Source organism: Panthera uncia (genome assembly GCF_023721935.1).
Source record: "Panthera uncia isolate 11264 chromosome A3 unlocalized genomic scaffold, Puncia_PCG_1.0 HiC_scaffold_11, whole genome shotgun sequence".
NCBI classification, from domain to species: Eukaryota; Metazoa; Chordata; class Mammalia; order Carnivora; family Felidae; genus Panthera; species Panthera uncia.
In genome coordinates this window covers 60,252,103-60,265,633 of record NW_026057578.1, presented here as the reverse complement: position 1 = coordinate 60,265,633, position 13,531 = coordinate 60,252,103, and the positions used below count along the sequence as shown (strand labels likewise).

Here is a 13,531-nt window from a genome sequence, read left to right as displayed (position 1 = left end):
CCTTCACTTCTGCCCTGCCCTTCCTGACGACATTTTAAAAGTCAGAAACATTGACTCTGGTCTATCCTGGTAGCTTAAGGTCCATCCTTTCACCCTGGGTGGGGGCAGCCCCTAGACCTGATGGTGGTCTCTCATTCTCCGTGGTTATGGGATCTCAGGCGTCTGTGGACTATTAGGTAGACAGACTTGGAATCTTAATAGCAGCTCGGGGAGAGGGCTGCAGGGACCCTCTATAACCATCCAATCCTTTTCTAGGGCAACTATTCAGGGTGGCTGAATTGGTATAGTCACACCAACTTGGGTTTGACTCCTTCCCTGCTCTGCCGCTTGTTGACAGTGTGACCTTGGACAGTTCATTCTGTCTCAGTTTATATATACTGTAGAAGGAGGACAAGAATAGAATTTGCCTGCAGAGTTGGGGTAAAGAGAAAGAGACAATGTTTAGAAATGCCTGAGTACAATACTGAGCACAACGCAGGTACCCTCAGAGGTATTTATCATTAGAGAATTTGGATGTAGCTTACTTTAATGATAACAGAGTCAGTGTTCTCTGAGCTGACTGTATACTATCTGAAATTGAGTTGGTTGTTGTTGTTTTTAAGGTTTTTATTGGAGTGGAATTTTTATTTATTTATTTATTTATTTTTTTTAAACGTTTTTTATTTATTTTTGGGACAGAGAGAGACAGAGCATGAACGGGGGAGGGGCAGAGAGAGAGGGAGACACAGAATCGGAAACAGGCTCCAGGCTCCGAGCCATCAGCCCAGAGCCTGACGCGGGGCTCGAACTCACGGACCGCGAGATCGTGACCTGGCTGAAGTCGGACGCTTAACCGACTGCGCCACCCAGGCGCCCCTGGAGTGGAATTTTTAAAACTAGAAAACATAGCTGTTAAATAGTTGTCTGTACAGCCGAATTAGGAACAACCCCAGAACAGCAACTCCCTGGTAATCCTGCAATGGCTTGGGTAGTACCAAGGCAGTGGCTGGGCCCGTGGATGTCATGGAAAATGGGTGGTTCTCTCATGGCCTCTTGGAGTCACTACTGGCCTTGTGTGCATAGCAGGCTCTAGTCAGGAGGTGTGTGGAGATTATCATAGGTTTATACACAGTTGTAAGAAATAATAGAGATAGCCAGGTCCTCTCTATCCAGTTTCCACTTATGGTAACACCTTGCAAAACTATAGGACATTACCACAACCATCACATTGATATTGATGTTGTCAAGATACCACCACAGATCTGATGATGTCAGATCCCTTATATTGCACTTCTGTGGTCATATCCATTTCCCTCCCACTCCTACACCCTACCTAATGTATGGAAATGACTAATCTGTGAGGGCCTAGATCTTGGTGAAGGCAGAGCCTCTATCCCAGCTTTGGACCTGTTACCTACGGGATAAACTTTTATTGATTAATTGATTGTGAGAATGATATTAGTATCTATATTTAGAAGCCAAATCATTTTGAAAAAATATGTCATATGGCCAAACCTAACCCTTAATTGAGACAGCAGAGATTCAGAAAAGGAGGTCAAAGAATCACTCTTACATTAGGGGAAAATAAAGACTGTGAAGGTAGTTTTCAAAGAAGCAGGAAATCTCAGCTTAATCAAGAAAGGTTAGGAAGTATTACTTTCCTAAACCATTGAATTTCCCTTCCTCACCTTGGCCTAAAGAATGTTTTTATTCTTTACCTTATTTGAGTATTATCAGTAATTCATCTTAAAATATTCTGGCTGGTACAGATATTTACAAAGATTTACTGCATCCCAAAGTCTGCATTTATGTTTCCTTAGCTGACAGCACTTCCTTAGGGATTTCAGTTCTGATTCTCACACTAGGGGAGACGGTGGAATTTGATGTTCAGAAATGTTCTAGATACTTGACTGGGGTATGCCAGGCCTCTAGGACTACTAGAGGGTTCTTGGGCCTGCCATAGCCACTCACTCACTCTGTGTTTCCCTTCCCAGGAGCTGGGGTCAGAGAGGACGTGTTTCTCATCTGGAAGGAGATGGAGGAAGCATGCAGCATTCTGACTCAGATCCAGAGGCTGGTTGCTGAGCCACCCAAGTCTGACGTGGCCACACTAGACAGTGGTGGGTGCTGTTTATGTTTATAGTGTAAGAGTCATAACTGTTACTAGTTGGGGATGAAGGACTGTTTCCTGAGGATTGCTTCCAGAGTTGTGCTGTGGTTTGTGTGTATGTGTATGTGAGCGTATGTGAATGTGCGTGTGTTAGTGAGATTGTCAAAAAAAACACCAGCTGGACAGGAAAGTGGTAACTTGCAGTTACCAGTATAGAGCTGGGCTTAGTGATGAATACAACATGGACAAGTGGGGATTTGTAGCCAAGGAACAGGGGTTGAGGGGGCAGTGGTGGTTAATGGATGGAAAATTACTAAGAGGAGACATCAGGGGTAAAGGGGAATTCTGGCCAAACCTACCTGACAGGATTCTTCTTGAAGGCAGGCCAGGGTGACCAGCTACCACCTGGGTGTGGTAGGCTATGAGGAATTTGATCATATGTGAAGGGTGGGGAATTCTGGCTGAACTGACTTAACAGGATTGTTGCTAAAATTGGGTGATGCAGAGACGAACACAAAAGTCCGAAGGTGGTGGCTTAGTTGAGAAGAGGATTCAGAGGAACCTGAGTTTGGAGTAAGAAAGTCCTGGTGGAAAATCCCAACTCCATCATTTGGAATTAACCCAAATTAATCTATTTAAGCTTTAGTTTATTCTTCTGTTAAATAATTATAATATTGGTCTTGAAGGATTATTGTAAAGATTAGGTAAAGTAATGGATGCTTTGCACCAAGCAGGTATTTGGTAAATGTTAGCTCACTCTTTTCCCTTTCACAGTTGGGGACTTTGTGTACTGATTCTCTTAAGTTAGTAAAGGATTTTCCTCTGTAGGGAACTGGTTTCATTTAGACACTTTTGGTAACAATGGTAGTTAACACTTACAACACATACCTTACGTGGCAAGCACTGTTCTAGGGTCTTCACAGTATTAACTCATTTAACCCTACCTACAATCTTATAAGATAGGTGCTACTATTTTCTCCATTTAGCCCAAGGTTACACAGCTAGAAGCAGTAAAACTAGGATTCAAAACCCAGTTCCTCAGGAACGTACTGATGTCTGGCTTTCACCCTGTACATTCTGACTGAATCCATAAAGTATGTGATCTGGACATTGAGGCGGGGGGGGGGTTTGAAAGCTTCCCAGGTGATCCTAATCACCACAGCAAAGTTTGGGAACCCTTGCCAGGCTGTATTGCCTCCTGGTACCCTGCCTATATTACAGAGGTGTCAATGTGGAAGAAGGGCAAGGAGGCCAGAGCAGCTGGGCAGGGATTCAGTTGAAGAAAAGTGGGGAAGCGATACGTGTAGAGGGAGGAAGAGGTTAAAGGCATGGGAGAGCATACCTTGTGTAACCTGATAAATTCCAGGTGACAGTGACTTTTTACTGTGACTGGGTGTCCAGCTATGGGTCTGGGGCAGCACAGCTGCAATGTTTTGCCAGGGCCAGCTCTCCAGGTCCCCAAGCTTATCCAGAGGGGCTGCTCATTTGTAGTGACAGCATACTCACTATCAACCCAAAGAGTCCTCTGTCATCCCAAGAGAATGAAAATGAAGCAGGGGGACCTGAGCTAAAGTCAACATCCACGCCAGGCAAAGATTCTCTGTTCAGGGTTTGGGGGAGTACAGTGGACTGAATTGTTTCCCCCAAAGTTTGTGTGTTGAAACCCTAACCCCCAGTGTAGCTGTATAAGGAGATAGGGTCTTTAAGAGGGGTAATTAAGTTTAAATGAGATCATGAGGGTAGGACCCAAATCTAGTCTGACTGATGTCCTAAGAAGAGGAGGAGATGCCAGAGACTTCTCTCTTTCCATGCATGCACAGAGGAAAAGCACAGTAGGAAGATGGCCATCTACAAGCCAGAAAGAGATGCTTCATCATAAACCAATCCTGAGGGCACCTTGATCTTTGACTTTCAGGCTCCAGAACTGTGAGAAAATGAATTTATGTTGTTTAAGCCACCCAGACTATGGTATTTTGTTGTGGTAGCACAGACTAATGTAGGGAGTATTTAAGCTTGGGGTAGTTAGTCTTGAGGATTAACAGAAGATTTTTAGGTATTATTCCTGAAGGAAACAAAAGAGATAGTGGCCTTAGTAATTGATAAAGGATAGATTTTCATCCCTTTATTTCAGTCGAACACACACACACACACACACACACACACACACACACACAAAACTGAAAACTAAAATTACTCCAAGCATACATTTTCAAAGATGCTTCAGGTGTCCCATTTCTAGTTAAAAAGCAAAATTTGGCCACTGTTGGATACCCACTGGAGCTTTTCTAACTTTGCTTTGGCCCCAGAGACTACATGTGGAGTGTCTGATCTGTTCCTGTTGCTACCCACAACACAGTGTTATTGAGGCAAAGGAGGGTGTGCTTCATGTGAAGGCACAGCCAATCCCTAAGTTTGGCTGCCCAGAGCCTGCAAGGCCGAAGGAGTTAGCATAGCCATCTGGAGGGGGAAACGTTAGGATGGAGGAGGCCAGATGGACTACCGTTGCATGTGAAACCTTCATGTGAATTAAACAAAATCTACCTTCCTGGGCTTAGCAGCCCCCACATGCTCCCTGGGCTGGATGTACTGGTCCAGGAACCAGCTGGAACCTACAACCATAGGGCAGGAGGGCAATATCTGGCAGGGATGGTTCATAAGCTTGAGGCTTTGGATAAGAAAATGGTGAGGTCAGACACTCTGGTCACTGGTAATTTTGACCTCTTTTACTTACCAAGAGTAGGACATGAGAAATCTCTGGTATGGAAAACCTGACAAAAATATATGAAGTAATGGTTTTTAGAGATACTGGGCACCAAGCAATGAAGGCCAGTGACCCCTGAGATACAGGGAACATCCAAGGTGAACTCTGCTGTTATCCCAGCTTAATGCTTTGAGAAAGTTTCAGGGCCATTGTGTAGGGAGAAGGATCCTGGGTGGAGCACAGCAAACTTCTGAGTCTGGGAGACAGAGCTAAAAGTCCAGGAAGACCAAGAAATCTAGATTTCATAAGACAAATTACCAGAGAGGAGAGAGGTACAGAGAGAGAACTCTGGAAATCTGCAGAGCCCCCCTTGAGAATTTGTGGATGAATTCTTTCATGTGGAGAAATCACCTGAGGCTGGGAAAGATCCAGTGGGAGGAATTCTAGAATAGTCTTGGAGCTCACACAGGAGACCAGTCTTTTCTTTCTAACAGAGCTCACCTTGGATATTCCCTGTATCTCAGGGAACACGTAGATAGAATTTCCAAGGAGAGAAGAGAAAAGGGAACAGAAAAATATTGGAAAAAATAAAGATTAAAAATTTCCCAAGTTTGATGAAAACTATAACACCAAGATCCAAGAAGTTCAATGGATGTCAAGTACAGGAAAATGAGAGAAAGTATGCCAAAAGACATCATAATCAATTTGCTCAAAACCAGTAAGACAGAGGAAATCTTAAAAGCAACTAGAGGAAAAAGAAGAAACATTACTTACAAAGGAACAAAGATAACCATGACAGCAGAATTCTTTTTGCAAGTGAAAAGAGTAGAGCAACGTCTTTTTTTCCTTTCAGTACTTTAAATTTTGAATCCAGAATTCTATACTTTGTGACAATAACTTTCAAAAAAACAAAAAGCAAATACAGATGTTCTTAGACATGTGAAAATGAAAGAAGTATTAGCAGTGATCTGCACTTCAGGAAATGTTAGAGGGAATCCTTCAAGCAGGAGGATTATGATACTTTAAAATGGAAAAATGAATGAAAATAATGGAGCTACACAAAGGAATAAAGAACACAGGAAATAACTGCCTGGGTAAATATATGATATTTTTCTATTTAAATGTCCAAAAGACAATTCACTGTTTAAACAGAAATAATATCAGTGAGGCCTGTCGCATATGTATAAGTAAAATGTATGACAACAATGGCATAAAAGGCAGGAGGGGAATAGCAGCATTATTCATTAAGTTCTAAAGATGAAAAACCCAAATGTCCACCAACAGATGACTGGATAAATAAACAGTGCTATGTACATACAGTGGAATATTATTCAGCCTTTAAAAGAAAGGAAATTCTGATATAGGCTAAAGCAGAAACAAAATGACAAATATGATATGAGTCCACCTATATGATGTGCCTAGAATAGTCAGATTTATAGAGTGATTACCAAGGGTTGAGGGGAATGGGGAATGGAGAGTTATTATTTAATGGGTATAGAGTTTCTGTTTGGGATATTGAAAAAGCTGTGGGTATGGATGGTGGCAGTGGTTGCACAACAATGTGAATATTTAATGCCACTTAATTGCATTCCTGAAGATGGCTAAAATGATAAAATGTTATGTATATTTTACTACAATTAAACAACAACAACAACAACAACAAACCAATGCATTGCAAAACAAACAAACAAACAAAAATCCAGGAGGGGAGAAATGGAAGTATGCTATTGTAAGGTTCTTACACTGTGCATGAATACCAGCTGAAGTTAGGGCACAATACATTGAAGATGTTTGCTATATACCTAAAGTAACTACTGTTTAAAAACAAGCCAACAAAGGAGATAAAATGGAATTAAAAAATACTCAATCTAAAATCTGTCAGGAGAAAAAGAAAGAGAGCAAAGGATAGATAGGGCCAATAGAAAACCAATGGCAAGATGATAGACGTAAACTACCATACATATGTCAAAATGTATCCATTTGTACACTTTAAATCTGTATGGTTTATCTTATGTCAGTTATACCTTAACACAGCTGTTAATAAAGTAAAAGAGGATGATGTGGATCACTCATGAGGTGCTGAGCTGTTCAGAATGTTGGTGTTAATGCATCTGAGCATTGTGTGTGTGTGTGTGTGTGTGTGTGTGTGTGCGTGCGCGCACACACGTGTGCCAGGTATGACTCTCAAACAAGAAGATGGCTTTTCTCACAAAACATTCAGGGATTTGTCCCAGTTAGGGAAACTTTACCCTTCTTTGGATGATGCTGCAGCTCAAAACATTTCAGGAACTCCTCATTTGTAATAACCTTCACAGCCATTTTATGACTCACCGGAGATAATAAGTCTAATTGTGTTTTATAATCATACCAAGGTTGGACTCCCAATATTTGGTTGGTTCAAAATATCAAACTTGATGTCAAAAGACATGGAAGAGGATAGAGGCTCATTGAATCCCTTGTAGGCAATTCCAACCCAACCGGGAGCTCTACAGGAGTTTTGAGCACTTTTTTTTTTTTTTTTAACACATGGTGGGGGGGGGGTGATGCTTGTTTTTATTGACATTGTATTAAACCACCAGCCAGCTGTCTTTCTTGTCATAAGTCATGGTGACATACACAGATTTTGAGTTAGAAAGATGAGTGGGGTAGAGATCAAGTTAGCAGTTGACCCTCAATGAGTCTGGAAAGATAGGCAAGGATCAGATCATGCTGGGTCTATAGGCCATTGTATGAGATGTCAGTCCTTAATTTAATACCAGGGGGAAGCCACTGGAAGATTTTAAGCAAAGGAATGATAAAATAAGATTTGCATTTAGAAAAAAAATTCACTTGGGCTACTGGGTGGGAAACAGATGAGAAGAGAGAGGGCAAGTGAGGATGAGGGAAAAGAGTTAAGATGTATAAGTGAGAGATGATAAGTTGGCAGATCTGAGGGAGAATTCATATATTGAACTTGGAAGAACTTGGGAGTGAGGAAATTATAGGTGTCAAAGCTAAGCTCCTAGATGGACACCATGCTGGAGGAGAACCAGGTTTGGGGGTAAACATGGTGAGGCTTGTTTGGATTATTAAGACTGAAGCCCTCTAGAGAGACCAAACAGAGAAGGAGGAGAGGCAATTGACTCTATAAGTCTGGATTCAGATAGCTGTGAGTGAAGTGATATATGATAATGGATGGATGAGCAAACATTCTTGGTATAAACACATGGACCCATCAAGTGAGAATGCCATGTTTCTGAATCTTTGATCCCAAGATCTTTGGATTCTGATATACACAGAGAAGAACAAATGTGAGTTCTCTGTTCTGTACCAGTGATATACAATCAATGTAATAGATGAAGACTGTTTTACCAACATGATGACTTGAGATCTGAAGCAAAACAGGCTAATTTACAGAGCCCTTGTACATATTTACTTTCTCAAGAATACATTTCCCTTTTGTTCAAATAGAACTGGCAGGATGAGATCTGGGGCAGAGCACAGCTGGTTTCTTATGTAACCAAAAGCAAATCTAACACTTGTCAAAGTGCTCACACTTCCAGCAAGGCAAAAGAGAAAATAATATTTCTTCCCAGAACTGAATTTTTTTCTAGTATGCTTTTATACCTTTAAAGCTCTTTATAGTCAAATCAATGTTAACAGGGCTGATTATAAGCAGTAAGTGATACTGCTAAAAGGGCCAGGATTTTGTTGAACTCAAACATGCATTTTTTTAATAGGTAGTAATCCCTGTCTTTTCCAGATTAAAAAAAGAAACAAAAATTTCTGTGTAAGAGTATCATGTAATGCCTCCACAAGTTAGAGTTAAAGCTGTTACTGAAAAATTTCTCCCAAAATGTGGGAAAAGAATTAGTTCATTAGAATCCTGTAGATGTGATGCATTAAATTTAGGAAGGATATTGGAATGTAATACAAAGTATGATGAAATGTCAGAGCTAGAATCATGTTATTAAAAAGTGACTATGGTAGGGGCGCCTGGGTGGCTCAGTCGGTTGAGCGTCCGACTTCAGCTCAGGTCATGATCTCACGGTCCGTGAGTTCGAGCCCCGCGTCCGTCTCTGGGCTGATGGCTCAGACCCTGGAGCCTGCTTCCGATTCTGTGTCTCCCTCTCTCTCTGCCCCTCCCCCGTTCATGCTCTGTCTCTCTCTGTCTCAAAAATAAATAAATGTTAAAAAAAAAAAAGTGACTATGGTAAATGAAAATGAAAGTTCAACTTACCAATATTTGTAGGATGCAGAGAAAGCAGTGCTTGGAGGGAAATTTATAACATTGACTGCATAAATTAGAAAAGAAGATAGATCTAAAATCTATAAGCTTCCACCTTAGGAAACTAGAAAAAGAGGGACAAATTGAATCCAAAGTACCCAGAAGAAAATAATAATAAAAATTAGAGCAGAAATCAATGAAGTTGAAAATGAGAAATCAATAGAGAAAATCAACAAAATCAAATACTGGTTCTTTGAGAAGACAATAAAATCAATAAGCCTCTAGCCAGGCTAACCAAGAAAGAAAGAAAATACAAATTACTAATATAAAAAATGAAATATGAGATCACTAGAGATCCCATAGGTATTAAAAGGATAATAAAGGAATATTATGAAAATTCTGTGCCTACAAATTTGAATGTATCAATTGATAAAATGGGTCAATTTCATGAAAGACACGATCTGTCAGAACTTCCACAAGAAGAAACAGACAATATGAGTAGGCCTATGTCTATTAAAGAAATTAAATAAATAGTTAATAACCTTCCACAACAGAAAGTGCCAGTCTCAGAAAAGGAATCTTGAAAGCAGCTAGACAGAAATGACTCCCTATATGCAAGCAGCCCTCAATAAAATGAACAGCTGATTTCTCATCAGACACCATGAAGGTCAGAGGTAGTGAGATGAAATATTTAAAGTGGTGAAGAGGGGTGCCCGGGTGGCTCAGTCAGTTGGGCGTCCAACTTCGGCTCAGGTCATGATCTCACGGTCTGTGAGTTCAAGCCCCACATCAGGCTCTGTGCTGACAGATCAGAGCCTGAAGCCTGCTTCAGATTCTGTGTCTCCCTCTCTCTCTTCCCCTCCCCTGCTCACGCTCTGTCTCTCTCTGCCTCAAAAATAAATAAAAACATTAAAAAAATTTTTTTAAATAAATAAAGTGGTGAAAGAAAAAAGACTGTCAACCAAGAATAGTATATCTGGCAAAACTACCCATCAAAAAAGGAGGAGAAAGTAAGACATTCAAGATTAACAAAAATAGGTGTCATTGTTAGCAAACTTGCCCTATGAGAAAAATATTAAAGGAAGTCCTTCAAGATGAAATTAAAGGATATTAGAGAATAACTTGAATCCACATGAAGAAATAAAAAGCACAAATAAAACTAACTATATGGGTTAACATACAAGTATAAATGTAGTTTTTATTATAACTCTTTTTTTCCTTCCTATCTGATTTAAAAGACAACTGCATATATCAATACAGGAATGCCTTGGAGACCTTGTCACTTTGGTTCCTGACCACTGTAATAAAGTGAATATCACAACAAATTGGGTTAAACACATCATTTGGTTTCCCAGGGCATAAAAAAATGATGTTTATACTGTAGTCTGTTAGGTGTGCAATAACATTATGTCTTAACAGTGTACATACCTTATTTAAAAATTACTTTATTGCTAAAAAATGCTAATCATCATCTGAGCTTTCAGTAAGTCATACTCACTGATCACAGATCACCATACCAACTGTAGCGATAATGAAAAAGTTTAAAATACTACAAGAATTACCAAAATGTGACACAGAGACATGAAATGAGCAAATGCTGTTGGAAGAATGATACTGATAGATTTGCTTGATGCAAGATAGCCACATACCTTCAAGTTATAAAAAACACAGTATTTGCAAAGTGTGATAAAATGAGGTATTCCTGTAGCAGGGATGTAGTGTACAACATGATGACTACAGCTAATGCTGCTGTATGCTGTATAGAAAAGTTGTTAAGGGGCACCTGGGTGGCTCAGTCAGTTAAACATCTGACTTTGGCTCAGGTCGTGATCTCACAGTTTGTGAGTTTGAGCCCCCCACGTTGAACTCTATGCTGTCAGCACAGAGCCTGCTTCAGATCCTCTGCTTCCTTCTCACTCTGCCCCTTCCCTCTCTCAAAAATAAATAAACAAGAAAAGAAAAGTTGTTAAGACAGTAAATCATGAGAGTTCTGATCACAAGAAGAAAGATTTTTCCTTTTTTTCCTTTTTTATCTTTCTTTTTATTGTATTTATATGAGAAGCTATTAGTTGTATTAATTGAAGCTATTATGGTAATCATTCCACAATATATGTAAATCAAACCATTATGCTGTATTCCTTAAACTTACACAGTGATGTATGTTAATTATTTCTCAATAAGACTGGAAAAATATGAAAAGACAATCCACAGAATGGAAGAAAATATTTGCAAATCATTTATCTGATAAGGACCTAGTATTCAGGAGACATAAAGAACTATTCCAATTCAACAAGAAAAAAGACCAATAACCCAGATGAAAGATAGACGAAGGATTTGAATAGACATATCCCCAGAGAAGATATACAAATGACCAGGAAGCACATGAAAATATGAGAGAAATGTAAACAAAAACCGCAGTAAGATAACACTTCACACCCACAAGGATAGCTATAATAAAAGAGAAAGATAATAGCAAGTTGGCAAGATATGGAGAAAATGGAACCCTTATACATTGCTGGTGGGAATGTAAAATGGTACACCCACTTTGAAAAGTCTGGCATTTCTTCAAATGTTAAACATAGAGTTAGCATACACCCCAGCAATTCCAGTCCTAGGTATATGCTCAAGGGAACTGAGAACATATGTTCACAACATTCTCCAGATTAGATTACATGTTAGGCCACAAAACGATTATTAAATTCAAAAATATTGAAATCATATCATGTATCTTTTCCAACCACAATGGTATGAAACTAGAAATCAATCTCAAGAGATAAATCTGCAAAAAACACAAATACATGGAGGCTAAACAACATGCTACTAAACAATGAATGGGTGAACCAAGAAATCAAAGGTGAAATAAAAAAATAAACGGAGACAAATGGAAATGAAAACACAGTGATCCAAAGTCTTTGGGATGCAATGAAAGAGGGAAGATTGTAGGAATACATGCATACCTCAAGAAGCAAGAAAAAAATCTCAAATAAACAAGCTAACCATACACCTAAAGAAGCTAGAAAAAGAACAAAGCCCAAGGCCAAGAGAAGGACATAATAGAGATTAGAGCAGAAATAATTGAAATAAAGACTTAATAGAATAGATCAAAGAAACCCAAAGTTGGCTTTTTGAAAAAATCAAGGGGTCCCTGGGTGGCTCAGTTCGTTAAGCATCCAACTCTTAATTTCAGCTCAGGTCATGATCTCATGATTGTGAGATGGAGCCCCACGTTGGCCCCATGTTCTACTCACGTGCATGTACATTCTCCCTCTCTCAAAAAAAAAGGTCAATAAAATTGATAAGCCTTTATCCAAACTCATCAAAAAACGAAGAGGATTCAAATAAATAAAATCAGGAATGAAAGAGAGGAGAAATTATAACCAACACCACAGAAATGTAAATGATTATAAGAGAATATTATGAAAAATTATATGCCAACAAATTGGGCAACCTAGAAGAAATGGATAAATTCCTAGAAACATATAATCTCCCCAAAACTGAAGCAGGAAAAATAGAAAATTTGAACTGTCCAATTGCCAACAATGAAATTGAACCAGTAATCAAAAAACTCCTAACAGGGATGCCTGGGTGGCTCAGGTGGTTGAACAGCTGACTGTTGATTTTGGCTCAGGTCATGATCTCAACCATTCATGAGTTCAGGCTCTGTATCCAGCTCTGTGCTCACAGTGCAGAACCTGCTTCAGATCCTCTGTCTCCCTCTTTCTGCTCCTCCTTCCCCCCCTCCCTCAGCTCAAAGGTAAATAAATATTAAAGTTTTTTTTTTTAAAAATCCAAAACTCTGAACAAACATAAGTCCAGAACGAGATGGCTTCACAGGTGAATTATACCAAACATTTAAATAAAAGTTAATATCTTTTCTTCTCAAACTCTTCCAAAAAATAGAAGGGGAAGGCAAGTTTCCAAATTCAAGGCCAGCATTACCCTGATACCAAAACCAGATAAAGACATCACAAAAAAAGGAAACTATAGGCCAATATCTCTGATCAACATAGATGCAAAAATCCTCAATCAAATATTAGCAAACTAAATCCAACAACGTATGAAAAAAATCATTCACCATGTTCAAGTGGGATTCATTCCAGACAGTGGTTCAATATTCACACATTGATCAATGTAATATATTAACAAAAGAAAGGATAAAAACCATATGATCATCTCAAAAGCTGAGGGAAAAGCATTTGACACAATGTAGCATCCATTTATAATAAAAAACTTTCAACAGAATAGGTATAGAGGGAATATACCTGAACATAACATAGGGCCATATATGAAAAACAGCTAATATACTCAATGGTGAAAAATTGCGAGCTGGAACAAGACAAAGATGTCCACTCTCACCACTTATTCAACATTTAACATAATACTGGAAGTCCTAGTGACAGCAATCAGACAAGAAAAAGAAAAAAAAAAGGCATTCACATTGGTGAGGAAGAAATAAAACTTTTACTATTTGCAGATGACATGATACTATATGGAGAAAATCCTAAAGATCCCACCAAAAAACTGCTAGAACTGG

General features: G+C 39.3%; 1 protein-coding gene across 1 annotated transcript in view; it reads left to right on the top strand.

Moving 5' to 3' along the window:
• VWA3B (von Willebrand factor A domain containing 3B) overlaps positions 1–13,531 on the top strand; it is a 153,273-nt gene that overhangs the window by 64,355 nt on the left and 75,387 nt on the right. The window contains exon 7 of the mRNA XM_049649831.1: positions 1,974–2,099. Coding sequence (XP_049505788.1) covers positions 1,974–2,099 — 126 coding nt within the window. The remainder of the gene's footprint in view (positions 1–1,973; positions 2,100–13,531) is intronic.